This window comes from Pseudonaja textilis, chromosome 1 (genome assembly GCF_049901715.1).
Source record: "Pseudonaja textilis isolate UNSWEBS1 chromosome 1, rPseTex1.2, whole genome shotgun sequence".
NCBI lineage: Eukaryota > Metazoa > Chordata > Lepidosauria > Squamata > Elapidae > Pseudonaja > Pseudonaja textilis.
The window spans coordinates 222,451,660-222,476,700 of NC_141990.1; the positions used below are offsets into that span (position 1 = coordinate 222,451,660).

General features: G+C 42.4%; 1 protein-coding gene across 5 annotated transcripts in view; it reads left to right on the forward strand.

Annotated features, from left to right (window-relative positions):
- The window catches only part of ASIC4 (acid sensing ion channel subunit family member 4), a 268,273-nt gene that overhangs the window by 159,578 nt on the left and 83,654 nt on the right, over positions 1–25,041 (forward strand). Inside the window, exons 1-2 of one of the 5 annotated variants that reach the window (XM_087920617.1) lie at positions 16,511–16,644; positions 17,838–18,010. The exons of 1 other annotated variant lie outside the window; for it this stretch is intronic. In XM_087920617.1, coding sequence (XP_087776743.1) covers positions 16,638–16,644; positions 17,838–18,010 — 180 coding nt within the window. In that variant the 5' untranslated portion in view covers positions 16,511–16,637. Of the gene's footprint in view, positions 1–16,510; positions 18,011–25,041 lie in introns of those variants that run through there. 3 more of the 5 variants (XM_087920614.1, XM_087920616.1, XM_026707963.2) reach the window with 3 other exon arrangements.

Here is a 25,041-nt window from a genome sequence, read left to right on the forward strand (position 1 = left end):
TATTGTTATTTGTGAAAAGACTGTAAAATGATGTAACGATCTGAGTCTTATGTGTCTGCCGCGCCAAAGAGCACATTCACACTATTCGGCGTGGTAGGATTCCTTGCCATCCAACTGGGATCAGCAGAAGCTGGTGAGCAGGGTGCACACCTGTAGTTTCTATAGCTTCTATAGTTTGTTTGCCTAGCTCCCCAGCAAGGAAGGGACTGAGAGGTGCGAGTGTGATGATGCCTTGCAGGCGTTGTTAGTCCAATGGCGGAGGTTATTGAGACAGACACTCAGCCTCTGTGGCTGCTGCAAAAGATTGAGGCTTTAATCAGAGGCATGTCAGACAATTCAAGGAGATGTCTCCCTTGGCAATCCTAACTCTGCCCCGCTTGTACTACAGTGTCTGGGGGACTCCAATGGGCTCCGTCTACTTCTGAGCTATGGCTGCTCTGGGATCCATATCTTTGAATTTCTCGGCTTGCATAAATTCAGAATCTTGACTGTGAATGTTGGATTAATGGGGCTTTATAGCTTTGTTTTGTTTTGTTGGGTAGGAGACTGACAGGAAAAAGCAAAAGGAGGACATGTGAATGTGAGGCGTGTGGCACAACAAATGTAACATTGGCAGAAGATTCTTTTAAAAAACAAACTCCTGTAAAAACAAACTCCTATGACCTGTGCTTATATGCCTTTTGTACACACACATCTGGAACATGGGCGGAGTCCTTTTATCACGATCAGCTCAACCCATTCTGCAACTGAATCTCTTCCTCACAGAAGTCCCCTTCTGGAATGTGCCGCAGAGCTTCGCTGTAAAAGCAGCTGAGGAAGTCTCTCAGCAAATAGGCGGCCTTGCACTCACATGGTCTTCTTATACAGTATCTCTTTTCCTCCTCCCCTCCATGGAAGAGAAGGAAGTAGAAGCAACTATCCTATGATGGAATTTCGAGGCATTCCAGTGACTGGAGTAGTCAGTTGTGTTTATATTTGTGTTTACTTGGTCTTTGGATGGTGTATTGGCATCTAAATGGTATATCTCCAAATCATTGTCAGGACCAGGACAAAGGCATAGCTGGATTCTAGGCAAACACTGTAGTTAAATTTAAATATAATAACTAAAGTGACACAATTAAATACAAATAATATAGTTAGGATATTTTTTCTTCTTACTGTGTTTGGGACACTTTAAAGAGGTATTGGGGGTTTCACTGAAGGCTTTTGGGGCTATATGAAAAGTTTTCAGTGAAACGACCAAAACCTCTAAAAAGCTGCCCACCTAATTCCATTTTCACCTGCAGATGATCCAGAAGCATCAACATGAAGAGTAGGGAACAGTGGTGAAAGAGGCGTTGTGAAGAGACGGCGGAGCTGGCGTTGCGATGATACGGCATGCGATCTCGGAGGTCTGAGATTGCAGCTGATATCTTTGCCCTTGGACGGTCCAAACGGATCTAAACCGTCCCGAAGAGACGGCGAAAGTGAAGAGCGCATCCTGTTGATCCCAGGGATACCGCAAAGTCCCTGGTAGATCCAGGAGAAGCTCTTCTTGCCAGCGGCAAAGAGGCAGCCATTAAAGCTGCTGAAGTTGGGACAGCTCCGAAACGGAAGAGAGCAGAAAGAGAAAGTGTGCTGGATTGGTGAGAACTTTTTTATTCTAAGACTTGAAAGGACACCCTAAGGAAAAGAAAGAATCTGTAAAAGTTTTTGACAGAAGTGATTAAGCGGCGATTTTAAACAGAAGCATCAAAGTAAGGTGTTTTTTTTTTCTCATTGCTGGATTTCTCTACACGATTTTGTATTTAGAAACTGGACTGGCTTTTTTCTTATTTATATCTATCTTTTCTTCTCCTTTTTGATTTTGTAATATTTTAGGCTAGAGGCTCCCTTTAGTTACTTAGTTATTTCCCTTTTTTATATTTCCTTCCCTTTTTTGGTAATTTTTATTACGTTTTGCTTGGGAAAGGAGGGGGGAAGTGAGAGCAAAGAAACTTTGTAACACTGCCAACTAGAGGCTTGAAAATGCTTTATTTCCTGTGACCAGACGAAGCTGAAAAAGTTGAGAAAGAAAGAACTGAGACTCCTTTTCAAGGACATTGCTATGTGATAAGATAGAGGGAAGAGCATTTGAGAATGTTATTGTAGGTGCTCTTCTGGATTTCTATCAACAGCTGGAGCCTGGTGTTGAAGCTTATGAAAAGAAAAGGTGATAAGTCTTTGGAGAAGAGAGTTATAAATAAGAGCCTTGGATAACTAAACAAAGTGCAGTATGCTCTTTTTATTTTTTCTAAGTTGTGCTACCCCTCCTTACCAGCTTTACTGTATTTTTTAAAAAATCTTTATTCTTGTAATAACTATTTGGGTTTTTGGCCTGGTTGGAGCTTGTCTTTGTCTTTTTTCTTGGAAGTCCAATCTCTATGTTTGCTTTTTATTTTAAAGGGAAAGCCTTAAAAGCCTTTTCTCTTTTCTTTCCTGGCATTTTTTGTTTTTTTCATCTACCTTTTTGGTTCATTTTTATGCACTTTTTTCTATTTGAGACCTTTCAATTGGATTAAGGTGTTGAAGATCCTGAAGAATTTTTCCCCTTCTCTTGTTTTTTTTAAGTCTTTTTTTATTTAACTACTGATTGGATTAAGGTTTACAAGAACCTGAAGAAACTTTGTCTCCCCCTTTTTTACTACTATTGGGCTTTTTTCTCTCTACCATTTTTATTTTTTACTCTGAATTATAATTGGCTACTTCATAATTGGATTAAGGTTTAGAAGAACCTGAAGATTTCGAATTGTTTAAAATGAGTAGGAAATTTACAGCTCCTGGCTCCTCAACTTCTACTTCTGCCTCTCCACCATCTGGAGGACAACGTTCAATACAAACAATGTTAAAGCAAGAAAAAGAACAAGAAAAAGTGACTCTGCAGATGATTATGCAAGGAATCCAAGATATTAAAGCAAGATCAGAGACTATTGAAAAGAGAATAGAGAACATCGAACAAAGAACAGAGAACATTGAACAAAAAACAAGGAAAACCGATGAAAAAGTGGAGAACATTCAACAAATGATGTCGAAGTATGACGAGAGATTCCAAAAAATTGAAGAAGATAAACAAAGAGACAAGAAGATTGGAGACATTGATAACAGTTTAACTGTGGTTGAACAAGGTAAAAGTGATATGCTGAGATGGGAGATGGACAGATCAGAATTTTATCTTAGATTTCAAAACATAGAGGAAGAAAAAGGACAAAATCTAGCTGAGATAATGATAGAAATATTCGCTGAAGCTTTGGAAATAACTGAAGAGAAGATGATGGATGGAATAGATGAGGTATATCGAGTCTTTACAAGATATGCGGTGAGAAATAGCTTACCAAGAGAAGTTCATATCAGATTTACAAAGAAAGCCATTAAAACGCAAATATTGAAAATGGCAAGAGAGAAAACATTGAAATATAAAGGCAAGGAGATTGTGGTCTTAAAACAAATACCCAGAAGAGTGAGAGAGATGAGAAGAGAATACCGATTCCTGACTAAAATGCTCCTTAAAAAAGAGTTGAATTATAGATGGCTGATTCCAGAAGGGTTAATGTTCACATGGCAAGAACAGAGACATAGAATTGACTCAATTGAGAAAGCGGAATTATTTTATACAGAATTTTTTGGAAGGAAAGAGGAAGAGGCAGAAAAAGAGGTCTCACTAATTGAATTCCAAGAGGACTGTCAAATGGAGACTGAAAAAGAAGAAGGCGCAGTAGGTGGAAAGGTGGGAGCCAAAGAACAACGTGAACCAAGATCTACGAGAGCTGCTAAACCCAACTATAAGATATAACCATGGAAGAGAAAAAATTGATTACAATTAATATAAATGGACTTAACTCAGCCGCTAAAAGAAGGAAAACTTTTCATAAATTAGAGAAATTAAAATTTGATATAATTTGTCTACAAGAAGTACATATTAAAAAACAATATGAACAATTGTTGGTACAGTCAAAATTAGGGAAAATATTTACTTCCTTGACCCAATGTAAGAAAAGAGGAGTGGTTTTATATATTAAAGAGACCACCCCAGCAAAATTGATCTATACTGATGAAGATGGAAGAGTACTAATGGTGTAAATAATGGACAATAATATGAAAACACTCCTGATTGCAATCTATGCTCCAAATGACAAAGAAGAAGAAATTTACAAAAAATTACACATGAAAAGAATTGAACTGGACTATGCCAATATAGTTATGATGGGAGATTTTAATGGAATTGTAGACAATAAATTGGACTATACAGCAACAACAACAAAGCAAAACAGAAAGACTCTCCCCAAATCCTTTTTTAAAATGGTTGATGAATTAAATTTAAAAGATACATGGAGAGAAAGAAATGCTAAAACTAAACAGTATACCTTCTATTCAAATAGACATTTATCATGGTCCAGAATAGATATGATATGGATGTCAACAGAATTAATATCTAATATCCAAGAAATAAATATTGAAACAAGTACTTGGGCAGACCACAATCCAATGACAATTAAATGGAAAGTACAAAAAAGAAGATCGAGATGGACGTTAAATAAGACTATTTAAAAGGAAAAAGACTTCACACAATGGATGGAGAAAGAATTGGCCTTTTTTTTTAGAGAAAATAAAAAAGAGGATACATCAATTCAGAATGTATGGGATACAATGAAGGCATATTCTAGAGGCTTGATAATAGATTATACAAGGAAAAGGAATACTAGGAAAAGGCAAGCCTCCAAGGCTCTAGAGGATGAGCATAAAAGACTTGAAAATGAGCTACAGAAAATGTCACAGAAAAAGGACATCAAGCTAAAAAATGGATATAGTTAAACACAAAATGGGTCAAATAGAGAAAGAAGAATTAGCACAGAAAATTAGAGGTGCTAAACAGAACTACTTTGAAGATGCAAACAAACCAGGTAGATGGTTATCATATAAACTGAGAAAGGAGAAAGAATCAAGGAAAATATTGCAGTTAATAGATGATCAAGGCCAAGTTTGCCATGGCAGTAAAGAGAAGAAGGAAATCATTCGAGACTTTTATGGGAAATTATATAAGCAAGAGAATATTGATGAGGAAAGAATCAAACAGTATGTACAGAATGCTAATTTACCCAAGATTCCTAAAGAGACTGAAAAAATGTTAGATAGCAATATAACTATGATGGAGTTAACTGAAGCACTTAAGAAGCAAAATAATGGAAAGGCACCAGGCCCAGATGGACTTCCGGCAGAATTTTATAAAACATTACAAGAATCGTTGAATCTCCCATTGCTAGAAGTTATGAATGAAGTTATGTTAAAGAAGAAGATACCCAAATCATGGTCAGAAGCCTATATTACACTTATTCCAAAAGAGGAGGCTGATCCATTGCAAATTAAGAACTATAGACCTATTTCTCTATTAAATGCAGACTATAAAATTTTTGCTTCAATATTGGCAGAAAGACTTAAAAAATATTTAAATAATTTTATTCATTCTGATCAAAATGGATTTCTGCCAAAGAGACAAATTAAAGATAATATGAGAGTAATTTTGGATACCTTGGAATACTATGAGGCACATCCTGAAAAACAAATGGCTTTGATATTTCTAGATGCACAGAAGGCATTTGATAATGTGAATTGGCGATTTATGTTATTATTGTTAGAACAGATGGGTTTTGCTAGAAAATTTATTCAAGCAATAGAAGCTATATACTACAAGCAAACGGCAAAGGTAATGATAGAGGGAGAATTGACAGACTCTATTAACATAAGAAAAGGAACAAGACAAGGGTGCCCACTATCACCTCTGCTATTCGTGTTAACTTTGGAAAAGTTAAACAGAAATATTAGAGATGAAAAGAGCATAAAAGGAATGAAAATTAAAAAGGAAGAATTTAAGCTGCAAGCCTTTGCGGATGATTTGGTTTTTATCTTAGAAGACCCTTTACAAACAGCACCAAAATTATTGGAAAAGATAGAGGCATATGGCAAGGTGGCTGGTTTGAAAATAAATAAAGATAAGACAAAGATTTTGACAAAGAATATGTTATAAAGACAAAAGGAAGAATTGGCAGATTTATTGAAAATTCAAGTCATGAATAAGATCAAGTATTTGGGGATACATTTGACAGCAAGATGTAGTACATTAAAAGAGAATAATTATATCAAACTTAAACAGCAGATAGCGCTAGACTTGGCGAAATGGGAAAATCTACAACTGTCACTAATAGGGAGAATTTCAACAATCAAGATGAATATATTACCCAGAATCTTATATTTGTTTCAAACAATTCCAATTAGGCTTGGAAAAGACTATTTTGAAGATTTAAATAAAATTGTGTTGAAATATATATGGCAAGGTAAGAAAGTGAGAATAAAGTTAAAGCTTTTACAAGATGCTAGAATTAGAGGAGGATTTGGTTTGCCTAATTGGGAGTTGTACTACCAAGCTACAAATCTGATGTGGGTCAAGGAATGGATAACATTAAGAAATATTAGATTGTTGACATTAGAAGGACATGATTTGTTGTTGGGGTGGCACGCTTTTTTATGGTACAAGGGAACTAAAACACAGGGGTATTTTAGAAGACATTATATACGGGAGTCTTTGTGGTTAAATTGGGAGAAGATTAAAAGACAATGTTATTTGAAAATTCCAGTCTGGCTATCGACTATTGAAGCATTTTCATATCCTATAATATATAAAAAGGAACAAACAGTTAGATATGGGGAAATATTGAATGAAAAGGGTGAACTTAAATCTATGCAAAAACTAGAGGAACAAGGTATAAAGATGAATTGGTTTTCATATGCGCAAATACATTCAAGGTATGATAAACATTCTAAAACAGAAGGTTTCTATGATAAATTGACTGATCTAGATAAGATCTTGACAGGTACTGATGAAAAGGTGATTAAAAAATTGTATGGATATTTATTAGAAATTAAACTAGAAGAAGAACAAGTTAAAGAAACTATGATTGCTTGGGGGAAGAACTTTGGATATGGGATTGATTTAGAGAAATGGCAAAAATTGTGGTCTCAAAATTATAAAATGACATTGTCAACAGCTTATAAAGAAAATTTGTGTAAGATGTTTTACAGGTGGCATTTTCCCCCAACAAGAATAGCAAGAATGTTCAAGAATAAATCCAAAAAATGTTGGAAATGTCATCAGACACCTGGCTCATATTACCATATGTGGTGGACTTGTGCGGACCCTAAAAAATACTGGACTAAAATCCACACGTGGTTGGAAAAAATGACAAAAAAACATATAGACTTGAAACCAGACATATTTTTATTGGGAATTTTACCTGAAACATATAGCAAAGATTTGAAATACCTGACTGTAAATGTATTAACAGCGGCTAGGATTGTATTTGGTAAAAACTGGAAAAATGAGAAAATACCATTGCAGGAGGAAATTATTAAGAAAATGTTGGAATGTGCTGAAATGAGTAGATTGACATTTGAAATTAGAGAACAAGAGGATAAACAATTTTATAAAATTTGGGACCTTTTCTATCAATGGTTAGATGATAAAATACAGTAATGAAATATGTAGATTTTTAGAAAATAATAAATATATAAAGATGTACTTCTTTTTTTATTATATCCACAAAATGTATTTAGGATAGATTTGGGAGGATAATATGAATGGTTATAAAATAAATTAAGTAAATTATGGTTATCTCGTAAAATATGAATGAATAAAACTATAGTCAAATGATTGATTAATAATGATACTAGGGTATTTAATTTTTGATTGATGATATGAGCTTTTATGTAATGTAACTGTAATTGAAGACTACAAAATGGATGCACAAAATAATTTGCAAACCAACCAACCGGCACACTGTTTGTATACCTATGGAAGAAAGTTTGATGTTTTTATGTTTTGTTTGTTTGTTTGTTTTTAAAAACCAATAAAAAAAATTTAAAAAAAGAAAAAAAGAAAGAGGCGTTGTGAAGACACAGCACAACACCCCTGCTTAAAGTCACTGCATCTCAGACACAAGAAGAAAAGATTGGGTTTGTGTTATGATACTACATTTTTTCCATGCTGTTTTTTTTTCTTGTATGCTTTGTAATGGAGAACAGGGTCATGAATCCTATGTGCTGAGAGCAGCTAAGTATGAAAGGGGTGGGGAAAAACTGTTCCAAATGCAAACAAATTACACTGAACTCTCCCAAGTTTGCATTCCTGCTGATTCAGCATTGCAATTCATAAGGAAAAATTCTCTGATATAAAGCCTGTAATACTAGAAAGGAATTACAGAAGACGTTTGACACTGCCTGTGGATAAGGCAAGTAGCTGGCTGCTGCTTCTGAGCTGTATGTCTTGGCCAATTTTTGGTATGGAGCAAAATCAGTCTGAAATGGCCAAACTTGGAATGCCTGACAGCTTTTGGTTTTGTTACTTTCTGGCTAGATGATTTTTATTTTATTTATTCTGAGTTAGGGAAAGCTTGATTTATGTGGAAAGGGAAGAGGGCTAACCTTTCACCCTGCCATCTTCCTGATGAAGAACCTGCCCTTCTGACAGACTTCCCCTCTCTTGCTAGTGACTCAGCAGGTGCATAAAAGAAATAAGTTTCCCATCTGTCAATTCTTTTTTTCCTCCCGGATCTCCTCTTCAACCCTGTTAGCCAAACAGGCCAAAGTGGGCAGCTGCAAGCGGATGACCTTTGAAGGCCAAAGGGGAAGAGGACCGTTTTCATTCAAGCTTTATACCTCCTCACAGGAGCTAATAAGTAGAATAAGGGAACAGCCTGAGGTCCACATCTCACAGAATAGGTTTGCAAGTGGCAACAAATTTATTGCTCTGATTCTTGCTCAGTACAGTCCTAATCTTATATCTCTTCTAAATAATTATAAGTATTATTGCAACAGTCTATGGTGCTGTTAGCCTTAAATGTTTATAAAATCCAGTGTCAAACAGAAAAGAAACCATCAGAAAAAGGAAGAGTGCACTATCTTTGGAGAACAACTATGCTCTCATGAGTAATACCAATGGGTAATACCTGATCTGGTGCAAAGTGACATAGGACACCATGAGGAGTTTTGCGATGAAGTCCATTTTAGGAATAGAAAATTAAATGGTTATATTTTGGCGTAAATTACATCTACTATGTACTTGTGCCAAATGCATATTTGTCAATACATTAATTGACCTTTTTCAAATACGGTATTGTTCGGTAGACAGGGCAACCTTAAGACAGCCATCCCTACCTAGTTTCCTCCAAATGAATGGATCTCAAGAGCATGGCTGATGGCTGTACAAGGGATGGTTTTTCATTTTTTTTTAAATAATTTTTTTACTTATTTCTCTTGCCATCCATCTCAACTCATGACTCTAGGCAGTGTACATCGTAAAACATAAAAACCTTTTTAAAATGATTAAAGCAGTAGAAAATAAATACAGGTGGCATCAAGTAAAACTGTACCTATGGTTGTTAATACAGCCAGGAAATGGGGCCCTTAACACAGTCCTTTCATTTCTCCTGGCTGCCTGAGCTGCTTTCTCTATCCATACCACAGGTGGTATTCAGCAGGTTCTGACCAGTCCTGGAGAACCAGTAGCAGAAATTTTGAGTAGTTCAGAGAATCAGCAAATACCACCTCTGACTGGAGATTTTACAGTATCCTTCCCCTGCCACGCCCACCAAGCCACGCCCATAGAACCGGTAGTTTAAAAAAAATTAATCCCACCACTGCCTTAACAGATTTGGGAGCCCAGACCTGAACATGAGACTAAGTCTTCACCACCTTGCGAAAGGGACATTAGTTCATTATTAAGGGGATATTAATTCATCATGTCAGAGGACAGGAATCAATGTTTGTTTTAAAAACATGCTTCCTCATATTTGTTTTCCAAAAGTCTGTGAGCTATGATTACATTGTGCACAAGCATTACTTACTCTACCAAGGAATCCGTCTACCTTATAAGCCTTACCTTTTCTATTGCTTCCACACATCTCTCTGTCCCCTGCCTTCTGATTTTTGTTCACTTTCTCTCTTCACTGATTCAAAATGTCCTTATTTGTTAATGGTGTTCTACTTTGGTTTTATGGCCTGTACTTTTCACTATGATTTTTTTTAAGTGGGGAAAAGTCCCACTTTTGTTATTTAGCCTTTCTCTCCCACCTACCTCCAAGACAGCTGACTGGTGGCCTTTTAAGTTTTTAATAAAAGGGCTCCGTTCATACTGTCATCTGTCTCCTTCAATTGATTGAGCAAGGCTGCGATTAGCATTGTGCAAAGATTTACCAAGTGCCGGACTGTGACTTTCTCCCCTGTCTGTGACATCTGTTTTTTGGGACTGCAAACATAGATGCAACATCAGTTGTACTTGCTGCGGTCCCATGATGGAAGACCTGAAAAGTATTAAAATATTGAAACTAGCTTTGCTTTAAGGGCTTATGGCAGGGTATCCAAGGAGGCAACTTGTCCAGAAGTTGCTTTTCAATGATTTTTTCTCCTGCTTTACCATATTAAGTATCTACAATGGACACCTCCTCTTGAATATTGATGACCATTAAAAAAAAAACCACAATGGCCAGTTCTGAATAGAGTGATTTTTGCAATCTGAAGAAGGGGATGTTTTCTTTTGTGTAAATATAAGTTTGCCAGTATTCTTTGCAGAAAGATTATTGGTAGTTAACTGAATATGACTGGGAACCTGTTGGATGTAATGGCAAACCAGGAAACAGCAGCTAATGGGTAATAAATTTAATTATTATAGCCGTAATGGAAAGGCGTCTGTGATACACAGGTGCGGAAGTGCTAAAGGATTACAAGCCTGCAAAGGTTGACCCAGAACCTTACTGAAAATAAAGAAAAACAAAAGGGCCAGTTTAATGGCTAGTCATCTGGCTGAGGCTTTCACTGGATTCTTGGAACAGCTAGGTTAATTTATGACTGTAGTAGCATGTAGAATGAGAGGTGGGACCGAGAGCTTAATTCTTGCCGCATATCCTCTGCCACAAGTACAAGAGGAGGAGAAAGCAGATTTGACCAACAATCTGTCTTATCCCCCAGTCTAACCAAAAGCAGCGAAGTGCATATATCTGACAGAGGTCACTCCATGGAGGACAGAAAAGTGGAGGCTTTAAATGACTCTCTATAAGTATGCATTATTCTGCATGAGCAAACAGCAATGCAAGTAGGGGAATCTGGTGGCAGCAAAAAATTGATTGTTGGATTGTGTGCATGCATTCCCTTCTTTGTTTTTATTGGTTTTTACATCTGTAATATTTCAGGGTACAATATTGCAGTTATCTTGCTCACAAATTAAAGAGCTTGAGGGCAGGTATAATTTGACAAAATACTGAACAAACATGGTTTATGGTAAAAAAAAATATTGTGGATATGTTTTTGCAATAAACTATTAATGCAAGATTGAGCCTGACCAGTGCATGTATACACATTTAAGTCTTATAATGGCGGGGAAATGGTTTTCCTTAACTTTGGTGGAAGGCGTTAATAGTACTAAATTTAGTCTGGACTATATTCAATAGCCTGCTAATATCCTAGGAAATAAAAGACATTTCACATGAGTTAGTTCTACTGGCATTATTGAAAGCACCCATATTTTTTAAGTGGGCATTAAAATAAAAACTGCAAACTAAAAAAGGCACTGTAAGTAAGATAGCCTTACTTAAAATAACTTGGGTTTAATATGTGATATGAATTATTACTTCCATAATAATGAAACCAATTATTTTGCTCCTTTTAATTTTTTTTTCCAGGAATGCCAACAGCAACAGTCACTGGGGTCTTAGTGACCCCGACACAATGGCTCCAATGCCCAATACTGTTTTGCAAATATTCCAGAGGTGCATTCTATTTTACTTTCTTCTAGGCTGTTTTTGAGGAGCACCTCATATGTGCTTCGACAGTACCTTTATGAATAGAACATTGCAAAGCTTTCAAAGTTTGAGGGGCAGTAAGGGCTTATCCCTTTCTAGTTAATGAATATTAAGTGCCATCAGGCCCCGCCTTCTCCCACCTTCAAATGTGCTTTTTCTGCTCTGTTGGGGAATTCTTTTAGTCCCGTTTATAGTCACCTCTGTTGTAAGTGCACACCATCTCTTAAGAACCACAGCCAGTACATGCAAATATGTTTCCTTTTGGACCAAATATATTTTCTAAGACAAGGTTGATCCTAAGATGGTAGTTTTACCTGGGTTGCAATGACTTCACCATTCTCATTTGCAACAAGGGGGAGGAAACTGCCTTTCTTCTGCGCAAGAGGCAATTATCTGTGACAAAAGATATTCTATTTTATTCTTACATTCTGTAGCTGGAATTGTTTAGGCAAAAGTGTGAGAATGCATAGGGTAGAAGGCTGCATAAAACCAATGTATTGCTGATCAGTTTGTGTTTAATCCATACTTGAAGAAATCTAGGTAATGAGGAAATGGTTTGGTTTTTTTTCAGATTCTTTATGCTTGAAATATTTTCCTTGGCAGTGGCAATGGGAGGCATGTGAACTTCAGCATATACATCATTAGAAGAATATAATAACATAAACCCATATATCTGATTGAAAAACACCCAAATTACCTTGGCACAAAGGACCAAGAGAAACATTCCAACAGCTTACCTATATAGAGCACGCAGCTTCATCTCCTAAGCAGAATGCTACATTTTGGATCGTATTAGCTCAGGCATAAATAATGTCCAGACAACAAAGAGACTCATGCATCAAACATAAACATGTATATATATACATTCCTATCATATATTGTGTGGTATGTATATACAGAGCGAAAGAGAATGAATGCCCTTTTGCATTAAGAGGCACATCGTACATCACAATAAGAAGACCCATCTCCCTGGGCCTGAGGTTACTTCTTTGGTGTTTCATGCATTCTGGAGTTTGATTGTGTGCTGTAGTTCAGAATCTGCTTGTCTAGTAACATAGTTGTGATGCAGATATGAGTGTGTGGACGTCCCATTGCCTCACTATTGCTGCTGGTATAAGATGTGGCTACATCCCACATTCTTCCTTCACTGTCCTTTCTGCTTCCAGCCATCCAATGATGTTGTTTCTTCTTATCCTTCTATGTTCAAGAAGCTGAACAGACTGCAGAGGAACCAGCCATGAGGCTGCCCCAGATCTTTTGATGGCACATGTGTAATTGGACTGGACATCTTGTCATCCCAGATCTCCCAAAGGCAGTGTGCTCCTGTCACCCTCATTGTAAGCCTGACCTGGCTGCTATAACAAGCACCATAGGAAGGGCACCAGCCCCCTCCTCTCTGCCACAAGTTCAGGGTATTCTGCTTGACATAAGACTCATGCTTTAACCCAGCTGGGCTTTACGGTCTCTTCAAGTAAACTTAACATGAGTCCAAATTTTATTTTCTCTAAACATGCAGCTGGGCATGCAATTGGCTGGGTCTGAATTAGGATAGAGGACCTAGAAAGCAGAGGTGGTGCCAGATCCAAGATGGCACAGTGCCCAGAGCCACAGCTTAGTAAGCTCCCCGCTGGCTCTTACTCGTGCTGCCCCTGGCCAGTGCCTTGAAGAGGGAGGGATGTTTCCCTGAGTCAGCATAAGGAATCTTTCACAGGCAAAGGTGAACAGTGATTGTAGCCAGGTTTAAAAGCTATGTAGATGGAATGTATTCCTTTGACTACTGACCAGTCTTCTCACCAGCTGTTTTCTTGCCTGGTCACTCTTTTAGCCCAAGTTTCTTCAGCTTATACCTCCAGAGGTACCGGAACAACAACTTCAGAATTCCAAACCAGTACAACAGGAAATTCTGCGTATTTCTGGAAGCGATAGGTTGACCAAGCCTGTCTGGGAACTCTGGGAAAAAGTAAATCACACCTGATGGCAGATGGGGCAAATTTATGGCTTTCAAGCAAATACTGTAATGCTTTTGTTACTGAGGGGCCTCTTTTGCCATGCTCTGGAAAAGTCATCTTTTTGCTAACAAAATCAGGGCTGTTTCATCTGTATCTTATAATGCCCGATTTTAAACACTGCAACTTCATAAATGTAACATGCATGTTATATAGATGTGCTCATGAAGGAGCTAATGTCAACAACTTCAGCTTTCCATGAAGTGTCATCTTTCTGGTTTGTGCATAATTTGTGAAGTGATTCTTGGTCCTGTAAGCAGCATTTGTTCAGTCTCAATGCAATTCTGAAGCTACTGGCATAAGTAAGGAGTCTGTTCCAAATTCTGTTTCTCAGCCCACAAGTTCCTTGCATTGTCTTTGTGTATATTACTTTGCTTAGTGTCTTAATTGTAGCTTAAGGATATTTTGCTTGCAAAGATAGAGGGAAGTCTTAAAACAGAGAAAGCAAGAGATGATGGAAATGGAAATGGTGTTTTATGAGCTTCCTAACTCAGAGAGATGTTCGGAGCTGTCAACTGATAGATCAAAAAGATAGATGCGAGATTGAAGGAAACCCTGAGAACATAATTTAATTGGCTTAATACGGTTGGAGTACTAAAGTTCAGTGGAACTGTGGTGATGGGTATTGGTATTGTAATTATCTATAGTCAAGCTTCCAACACTTTTGCCACTCCCAAAATTGGCAAATTGGTGAACATTAGGGAGCAATTGCCAAGCTGATTTGTGGTGAAAATCCAAAGAAATAAAGTTATTAAATTTTCAGTGGTTTTAGTGTATCTAAAGTTGTAAATGTATTTTAAAGAAAAAAGGTAGACCCATCTCCTTGCCTGATTACCCACCAAAGCAGCCTCCAGCCACCAAAAAGAACAGGGGAAAAGGGTGCACTTTCCCAGCCACTCCTAGTGGCTACTCCTACGTTGCCACTCCTAGTGTCAGCCTGCTGTGTGTGCACAAGTAATATATAACTTAGATTAAAACTAAGATTCCTAGGTCAGTAGCAAGAAATTACAGCAACAAATAGAGTATGATAATCTGGAGCCAAGTGAGGCTTATGGTATTTGTGTCTCAAAAGACCTGGAAAGATGGCAGAGTTTTGAAAAAGATCTTGAAGTGATTTCAGCCACAACCGCTTGCTCTGCCACTACCATTATTTCAGTGTTCAACTTTTGCACTGTGCACTATGGCGAGGCAAAACAGGCGTGGTGCCTTCTGACACTGAAATGGCCGGATCCCCTTTCCTTTTTTTTTTAACTTCCGCACTCCTTAACGCTTATCGTCCTGATCCACTCCGCTTCGTTTGAGAAACTCTATGCCTTTCTCCTAATTTTCTGCCCCTTCCACCTTCCCCGCTTTCCCGCTGGGACACAGCCACCTTGGCATTCCGCCCTGGGCATCGGTTAGCGCTTCCTGCCCAGAAGGGAGTTATCCTTCTATCTTCACCCGCAGGGACGTGCATCCGTTCCTTGCAAGGCGATTGCAGGGCTGGAAGACGTGCGAACAAGCTCCTCGGCCGTATCTGGAGTTGACATCGGGCCTTGCCGGCTAGGGAAGCTCGCGGCGGGCGGCAAAACCCACCGAGGGAGAAGGGATTTCGGACTGCGGTCTTGGGAGCGAGAGCGCGGCGGCACCGGCACCGGCACATTTCCTACCCAAGAGTCGGTTTCTCAACATGGGCCGGCGAAAACCTCGCCGATCCCCCAAACGGAGGAAACGGTCGGTCGGAGTACCTCTCCCCAGAAGGGAGCACCCGTCCACGGCCTTTGCGCGCCGAAGCCTTCGGTAGCCAAGCCTGGAACCTCCGTGACGGAGCGCCCCCAAAACCGCGGCCTGGGAAGCGGCTGGCCAAGCGGAGCGCCCTGGGCTCGGTCTGGCCGGCGAAGAAGAGTCCAGTACCGACGATCGCTTTGCCCGGCTGGCCCGGCTGCCTTCGTCGCCTTCCCAGAAGTTTGAGCCAGCCGGGATAGCCCTGCCTGCGCCCTCCCGCTCGCCTCCGCACACCACCTGCTTGGCGTAGTCGGCGAGTCTGCATTTCCTGCCGGCGCCCGCCGCCGCCGCCGCCTCGGCACTGACCGGCTCTCCCACCCCGCCCCACGGGCGTCCTCTAGTGCATCACGCGGGCCGGAGCGCTCCGAGAGCTCTGGTCCCGCGCCAACGGCAGCTGCCGGTGGGTTTCCCCAGCCTGGCTTCCCACTTGTCAGGCAGGCCGCCGGGGAGGGAGGAACTCCAAACCCCTTTCGGGAAAGCAATGAAAGTTGGCCAAGGGAGGAAAGGGAATCGAGCATGCAGGGAAGGAGGTTGCGCTGCAGCCTGGGTCTGGGCAGCGCCGCGGTCCCGGCTGCGCGGCATTCATTCATTGCCTCGGAAAGCGCTCGCCTCCTCCTCCTCCTCCTCCTCGCCCGCCCGCTCGCGCGTGCCCTCATCCCCGGCAGCTGCGCTCCCTCCCGCCGATCAATAAGCCTTTCACTTTTTGCCTCTTGTTTGTTCCGTGGGGAGCGGGATCAATAGGAGGAGGGGGGGCGTCTCCTCCTCGCTTCCGCTTCTCCTTCTTCCGCCGCTCCTTCTCCAATTAAGACAGTTCTCGAGCCTGCGGGTGGGGTGGTGCGCGGGTGGTTGGGGGGAGGGTGTCGTGTGTGCCGCCGCTTGTCCATTGGACCCGGTACCAACCGACGACACGCGGGGAGCTCCCTCCTGCCCTTCTCCGTCCCTCTCAACTTTTCCTCTCTTCTTCTTCCCTCGGCGTTTGGCTAAGGCGGCGTTTGGAAGGACCGCGGAGATGGAAGGTAGGAGGAATTAGCCGGGCAGCTGCTTTGGGCACCTGAAGGGACTCCCCGGAGGAAGTGGGTGTCAGGCACGGAGTGAGAGCCAGGGAGTCTGTCTGAGGAGCTCCCGCAGCCGGCAGCAGCAGCGGCAGCAACAGCGGCGGCGGCGGCAGCAGCAGCAGCAGCAGCAGCAGCAGCAGCCTCGATCTCTGGTTCTTTTGCTCCTTTCCTTGGCGGAGACTTTGCCAGCTTGCGAGTGATTCAAACAAGTGGCTGTAGCATCACTTTGGAGTGGTGGCTCTGGCAATCCAAGCTCTGGCTGCTCCCGTTTCTGCTCAGTATCTTTCAGTAGCCCTCGACACCCTGCTTTTAAGAAAGAAAAAAAAAATTGAGGATGAAATAATGTTGACATGCCTTGAATTATTAAGTATCCCCTGGATTTTATTAGCACATGATGCCTAAATGCTGCCTGTATCTGGTGGGGTCTTAACCGGGCGCGCAGAGGAGCGGCACACACAGCGGCACAGGGAGCGGGCGGGCAGCTCTGACAGCTGGGCTTGTGCAGATAAGCAAACAGAAGCACCAGAAGATCACTAGTGAGACAAGAGGAAAGCTGCGTTCAGAAGCTTCGGAGAGAGACTGGGGCCCCGATTCCCCAGTCCTCCTCCTCCTCCTCCTCCTCCCTGGTTGGGTTTACTAATTTAGGGGCGTCCTGCAGCAGCCAGGGGTTAGCGGCCGGTGCGGGGCACCTCAGGCTCCCACTGCCTCCCCTCACTGGGGAGGTAGCGTGCTGCCTGGTGCCTCGGCACAGATGCCGATTGAGATTGTCTGCAAAATCAAATTTGCAGAGGAGGATGAGAAGCAGGCGGCGAAAGAGGAAGGGGACAAGGAGAGCTTGCTAGAGGAGCCTAGACGGCCACACCGTCGTGACCTGGCCGCCTTTGCTGGCACCAGCACCCTGCACGGCCTGGCCCACATTTGCCGCTCAGGGCAATTGGGGGTCCGGCAGGCCCTCTGGGCCCTTGCATTTGTGGCCTCTTTGGCCTTTTTCTTGTATCAGGCAGCTCGGTCAGCACTCTTCTACTTGGAGCATCCGCATGTCACCACCCTGGATGAGGAGGCTGCCCAAAAGATGGTCTTCCCAGCCGTCACCATTTGTAACATCAACCGTTTCCGTCATTCGGCACTTACAGACGCCGATATCTTTCACCTAGCCAACATGACTGGATTGCCACCCAAGGACCGTGATGGACACAAGGCCTCTGACCTGCTCTACCCTGACCCAGACATGGCTGACATTGTCAACCGCACTGGGCATCAACTTGATGACATGCTGAAGAACTGCAGCTTTAATGGTGAGAATTGCTCTGCAGAAAACTTCACAGTGGTGAGTATCTATTCTCCCTTCCCCGTGTTCTTCTCCTGGGGTTTTTTTTTTTTTTTTTTGGAATCAATGTCTTGTCAGTACCCAAGTATATGTCAAGGCTGTGGTTGCATCTTAAGTATCAGTCTGAAAAAGAAGAGTAGTTGTGGTACAAGTGCGACCTGAACACCTGGGAACTTGGGATACTGAATGAAATAGGAGGTTACGAAAGGATGACCTAGGCATAAGAAGGCTGGACATTATAGGAACATCCTGAATAATTCTGTTTGAATAAATGGCCACTGAGAATGAGGAATGGGGCAGGAAGCAAGAGCTGATAATCCTGTAAGTTACAAGAGAAGACCATAAGGTCTCAGATATTTAAAGATATGAGGTGCACAGACGAGTACTGAATATGCTTAGGGATTCCTGCATTTTTCCAGTGCTCTGCTCCTTAAGGGCTTTTCCCAGTGTCAAACAAACTGTACTCCCAGTTCAGTGCCCATTGTAGCAGTGGCATTGCCCAGGCCAAGGTAGTATGGCAGTCATTCTGCCATCTTCTCTCTTGGCACGTTTCTGGCATGGTATTGACTGCATTATCTGAGAAGCTTCCTACTGGGTGGAATGAGCCAGCCCTGTGCGTGCTTGATACTGGGTCTGAAAAATCACAAATCCCCGCTGTGGTTTGGGGAAATAAATGTGCTGAGCGGGCGGAATACCTGATGGGACCCTTTTCAGACCATAATGACTCTGGAAATGAGCTGCTTCTCTCCTGCAGACACGGGAGACTGCTTCGCCTCCTGATCACCGTGTGCGTGTTGGGGGGGTGGGATGTTAAAAGGAGGAGTGTGCTGAGCAAGAAGAAATATAAATGGAGGGATGGGGAGAAAATGACCCATGCATATGCATAATAAGCACACACGCGAGGTGGGTCAAAGATCAGCTTTCAGACTCCTGCTTGCTGCTGTCATCTGGCCTCAAAAAGTCTTTGCTTGTGAAAGTGCATGTCAGATTTGGCAGAGGAATACAAGGCAGGGGCCGCCTAACGATAGATGACAACTTTGGCCCGGAGTTATCAATGGTTGTTTAAAGTGCTTGGTTGCATGAGGCCCATATAAGCTGTGTCAGAACCCCTGGCTGGAGTGGGGGAAAGCACCAGCAATACGGAGTAGGAAGACTGCTCTGAAGGTGCATCAGCCCAACGTCAAAACACTGAGGTGAAATTGCACAAACTGCGTGTTAGTCAGATTAATCTCTGCCCACTCGGACCAGCACCACCCCAATTCCTCGGGCTTCACATTTGCAGCTGGGTCTCCTGATTATTTACTTGAAATGGTCGTTATTCTTGAAATGCAACCACAGAGTCTGCCAATGTCTTCAGCAGTTGAGAGAGGAGGACCGAGAGGGTGTTTAACACGCCTCTCATTCTGTTTTCCTGGTCTGGATCTGCCCTTCAATCCAGCTGTTGTTGGCCCCACAAAGGAAATTCTCAGGCGTGCATTTCCCCCTCTATGTGGCCAACAGTCGATCAGGAAGGGTTTTATTCTTTTTTTCTTTCCTTGATGCAATGAATTAAGTCTCCATTCCTTTCCCAAGCACCGGTCCGAAGAAATTGGCAGTTCCTAAGGCTGCATTTCATTAAAACACCATCAATCAATGAAACAAACAACACTATTATTAGCAAACCTAGTCATGATTCTCCTTAAATAAGGTGTCCTTTGGCTCTGAGATTTAAATGTCTGATTCAGAACTAAGGTCTGCTCTGGTGCAGCAGAAGACTTATGCCGTTCTGGGTGGGGGGCACTGCATGTTGTGGGAAGCTACTGAGGGAAGGAAATGTCCCATCCATGGAATCCCTGTGCCAAAGACATGGCTGTTCATGAGTGGCTTTAGGAGGACAGGTATAGAGAATATGGGGGACAAAAGATTCCCTTTACTTTTTTGACCATTCTAGCTGTCATATTCATTTCTACTCTTGGTTGTTGTTGGTTTTTTTGGGGGTGGCGGGGGGAGAGGCTATGAACAGAAATGAACAGGTGTAAGGCATGGGGAAGATGAGTCTGTAGTACCTAGTAGCAAGTTACAGAAAGATCCCTGAAAGGGTCCAGATTCCCTTTGGTAAAAGCGCAGCGGCTGTTTCTGCTACTTCTTGTGGCTGTGACCGCTCTGCTGCTAAGCTGACGGCTGCGCCAGCCTTTGCCTCTCCTGATGAATCCCCTTTCAAGAACCTGTAAGTAAGACCTGTGCTTGGCAAATGATCTGCCTCTATTTAGCGTCACAAATTCACATTCTTTATGGGATGGCAAATTAAAGAGCCGCTGGGAAGATTCCCCAGTGTAAGCATCCTGTGTGCAGTAAAGCCCAGCCCGTGTAGTAAATCTTAGCAGGCTTTGCTCACTTCTGAGCCATGCTGGCCGCCTGCTCTCTTAGATGCATGGGGAAATGAACGGCTACGGAAGAGAGACCTCACCGCTTACCCTGCACCTCCTCTTTCTTGGTGATGTTGTGAATGCATCTGTGCGTGAACTCAGTGGCTTAGACTCCTCAAACAATGCTAAGCAGGGTCCTTCCTTCTCCCCCCACAGACACAGACACACACACACACACACCAACGGCTGTTTGGTCTGAGCCGGGAAAATCAATTGGTTCTTTGTATTCTACTGGATGGGAGATTCCCTGGAAGCCATGCATTAGCTGAGGGAAGTGTTCTGCTTTGGTCTCATCCTGTCCCATTCCCTGTGCAGCAGCAAGGATCCCAGGCATCAGAAGACAAACGTTTGGTTTAGCCATTAACCTCTTCAGGATCGGTTTGCAACACTTTCCAAGCCAGCTGTTTTGGCTTGTTACGATGTGTATGTTGTTGTTTTTTTAATCTTGATTTCTTACCCTGGAAGCATCTGTGTTAGGAGTGGATCTGAACTTCACTCGTTTACTTTACTCGTTTTCTTAAATAGACGCATCCTCCACTCTCTCCCCCCCACACTCAATGACCGTCGTATTTACAGGACAAGCAGTCTGCTTCCCGTTGGGGCTAGACTGCCTTTTTTCCTTGATGGAGTACAAAGCGTCTCCCAGATACACAGGTGGAGAGGCTATCCAGGCAGCTCACAAGGAAGTGGTAAAGGGGGAAGTGCAAATGAAGTTTTATGGAGAGGTGCTGGAGGAAATAAGCTCAGCCACACCAAGTGTGCACACTCAAAAGAACAATTACGCAGCTGGCAACTGGTCTGCGGGGATTCCACTTCCACCACTTGGAGGGGAAACTAATGTATTTCTAAAAAAAAAAAAAAATTGGTGTCAATGTCAAAGGTTCTTTGGCGAGGGCAATTGTTTTCTTTTTAGATTGTGTGCCGCTGGCCTTACCTCCCTCCCTGGAAGAGGTTGTGAGGTAGATCGCCACTTTCCCCTTCACCTCCCATTTCTTTGACCTTGGTATTTGAAGGCCACAAGAGGGGAGAAAGAACAGTATCCGAGATAGGCGACATCTAGCCACAACGGGGGTGGGTGGAAGCGAGGAATATGCTGGAGCTATTTAATTCCGCAAGCCAGGTTTGCATGGTGTCCAAAGGGTTGGATGAGAACATGAATTGAAAAGCAAAGAGGGCTGCAGTTCGGGCAGAGGAAAGCCACCCGTTAAAGGCTGGTGCTGTCCAGAATTTCAAAAGAAGTTGGTGGGGATGCAGTAGGTCTCTTCGCTTGGGTTTCCTTAAGCAACGCCTTGACTGGGGCTTGAAGACTGAAGAGGTGGATCGGTCAGAGAGGGTGTAGGCAGATACTGATACCGAAGTATCTCATGTGAAACGGCAAGAGTCACTGCTGGTGCATTTTAGGCTTGAAACACCCCCTCCCCCAAAAACAACAACAACCCAACAACAGCAGCAACACCCAAACACGCATACATTTCTGTTTCTCTCCCTGCCCTTCCCTTCCCCCCCTCCTCCCCCCCCCCAGCTGCTGTTGTTCAGCCTGGCTTTGCTGCCTCATTCCCCAGCTGTATAATCAGCGGCACCCCATCTTGATGCTGGGGCTGGCAATGACCTTTCTTCCACAATTGTACTTAATAAATGTCACATTTTCCAGCCTATTTTTACTCTGGGTAAATGAGTTTCCTGTTCTGCCTCCCCCTCCATCTGCTGTCTCCTGCTTGCCCATTTGTGCAGCTCCTTGGCCACCACTATTTGAAGGCAGCACCGCAATCCATTTCCCTAACATTGCAGCCTGCATAATGGAAGGAAAAGTGAAAAAAAAAGGAGCCCATGGGCAGTCCAGCCGGTGATGGATAGTTAGGAGGAATAAGCAGATTGATTCCTTCAAGCCGGAGAAGGACACCGGTTGCCTAGAGGAAATCACCCTCAAAGAATCTGACATCGGGCATACCAGGCGACTTCAGTTCCATGTGGCCCGTGGCCTGGGTTTTTCTAGCAAAGCGGTTTCAGAGGAACCTGTTGCTCTCCTGTCGTATTGGGGGGCAAAGGAAATGGAAATGGAAGCAGTCTGCTGTATGTCAACCCGTCTCCTGGCATTAATCCTTTGTCCTCTTCACCATTCTGCAGTCTCTCTCATTTAATATAACCACAGATTTTTGTCCAGTGCTTTGATTGTTTCAAGAGTTTACATTTTGCATTGCCTTTTCTCCTCTGCCTAGATTTGTGGAAGGAAGTATTTTGTTAACCTGCACCAGCAAAAACTGATATCGGTGTCAGTTACCCTCCACGAAGGTCTGCTTTTCCATTTCATATTTATTTTTCCCGGGAATTCAGGGCAACAAATATGTTTTTCTCTCCTCTTCATTCCAGTTTACCCACATAATTATACACTGAGGTAGGTTAGTCTTGTAAAAATTTAATTATTTTACTTTTTAAAAATTATATATCACTTCCTGTTAAAAATCTACAAGTCCAAAGCATCTGATTAATCCAAGCTTATGTCTCAATCCTGAGTTCATAGAGACATATTCCAGAAGATGAGTGCTGCAAAAGATGATAGCAAAAATGGCAAGGTACTGCATGTCACTTTATAGGAGTACTATATTTTATATACATTTTATTCAATATAATAACGTATTTTATTGCAGCATCAAGTCTACTTCATCAGATGTACAGCATGAATCTGTCCATTCTTTGAAGGCTTCTTAAGCATAAAAAAAAAACACATTTTAAGCCACAATAAATTGTTATCTTACCATAGATACTGTTTGTCTCCATCCTAAAACAAGTAAATGAGTTCTAATTGCAATTAAGATCTACAGTTTATTCATTGATTAATGTGATTGCATGGCTATACTGCTAACACATTCCAACATATTCAGTGTTCTGTGTTTAAAGTAAAATGTCAGAAACCTGTTTTGTTTCTTACTCCGACTAGCCTTGAAGCAATAATGTTCTGAACACTCCTAGATTCTTGTGCTTGTGCAACTCATTTCTCTACCTGCATTTATTCACCCTTGCTGGTTATTCAATCCTGATCAACCCCCTTCTCAAAGACTTTACTTGGTTCTTGGATTGGAATTCAGTCACAGAGTGATATAAATTAATACAATCTTCTCTTTATTCCAATTATTCTACAATAGCTCTATTCAATAGCTTGTTCGGCTGTACAATCAGCAAGTGGCGATCCCAAACAAGTGAGCTTTTTCTTTTGGCAGAGAAGGCGAGGGTACGTACATATGGCTTGCACTTTCTTTCTGTTTCCTCCCTTCCCTGCAATCCTTGCCTTGTTCTTGTTTGGCTCCACAGTCAATCGCTTCTGACAGTTGTTGGGTCTTGCCGGATCAGACTAATTCATTAGCCTCACACGTGCCATTATTTTGCAGGGGGGGAAAAGGTGAAAAGGCCACCATCCTTTATATCTAGAGGCTGTACCTTATCTGCCCCTAAGCCACCACTCAGTTATTTAGGAATTTGGGAGAAGGAGAAAGAGAGAGCGAAAGGCATCGGAGCAAAGCTGTGTAACCGCAGAAAAGCGCCTAGCCTGGGCTCTGCAGCGAGAGAGAGGGCTGTGCTCCATCCATCAGAGCTGCCCGCAGGCTGGAAAATGCTAATAAGCAACTAACAAAGAGAAGGGATCTGTGTCCAAAGCATCTGAATAAGTAACCAGTCCCAAGAGCTGATGTAGCCTCTAGGCCTCTGCACCCCCCTTGCTCAGCTCAACCAATCAATTTGGCTTCTCCGCAAAGGTCCTTTCTGGGTAGGGAACACTCAGCTCCGGATTCTGATAACCAGGAAAGCCCTATACGGCCTAGAGCTTCCCCAGACTTCCTAATGTGCAGAAAACGGTTTTTACAACGAAGGTATCCCATCCCAGTCACTGGAGAGTTGCCTTGATTTCCTTGTTATTTCATGCATCTCTGGCAGAAATTGTATTCTGGTGGGCTGTTGATAGATGCATTGTGAGGTCTTGATGTGGACTCTGCTGAAGGAAGCTGTGACAGGTGTCCCAGCCACAGTATTTTAAAACTCTGCCATATCTTCGGTGTACTCTATTCCTATTCATGGCTCTAAAGGTTAATCCCTCCAGAAGGAAGAACTAAAGTGCTTTGTCTGAACCACACGAGGCTGAAGATCAAGTATCCTATTTTGAGTTTTCTTCGTTGACTTTCTAATTAGGTGTAGGCCTTTCCCTCTTCTGCATACCATAAGGCAGGGGTCCCCAAACTTGGCAACTTTAAGACTTGTGGACTTCAACTCACAGAATTCCTCAGCCAGCTATGCTATGCTGGAGAATTCTGGGAGTTGAAGTCCACAAGTCTTAAAGTTGCCAAGGGGCAACCTAATTGCAAAGACGTTTGCTGCTATTGAGAGCCTGCACTTCTCTCAGAATAACCAGGAAAGTGAGTGCCATAGAGAACAGTAGAGTCTGGGTTTCACGACATCCTTGAGGCTTTCCTGGATTTTTTTGGAGATACAACCCATGTCCGGTTTAGGATTAGCAAAAATGGAAGTGATGAAGGCTCCCAAGAGACGTCCCTTCCAGCTGCATGGAACTGACTGGGCTCTCCCTTTCTTTCCCCCACCTCTACAGAGTAAAAAGCTGGCATAGTCCGCATCTTCTGACAG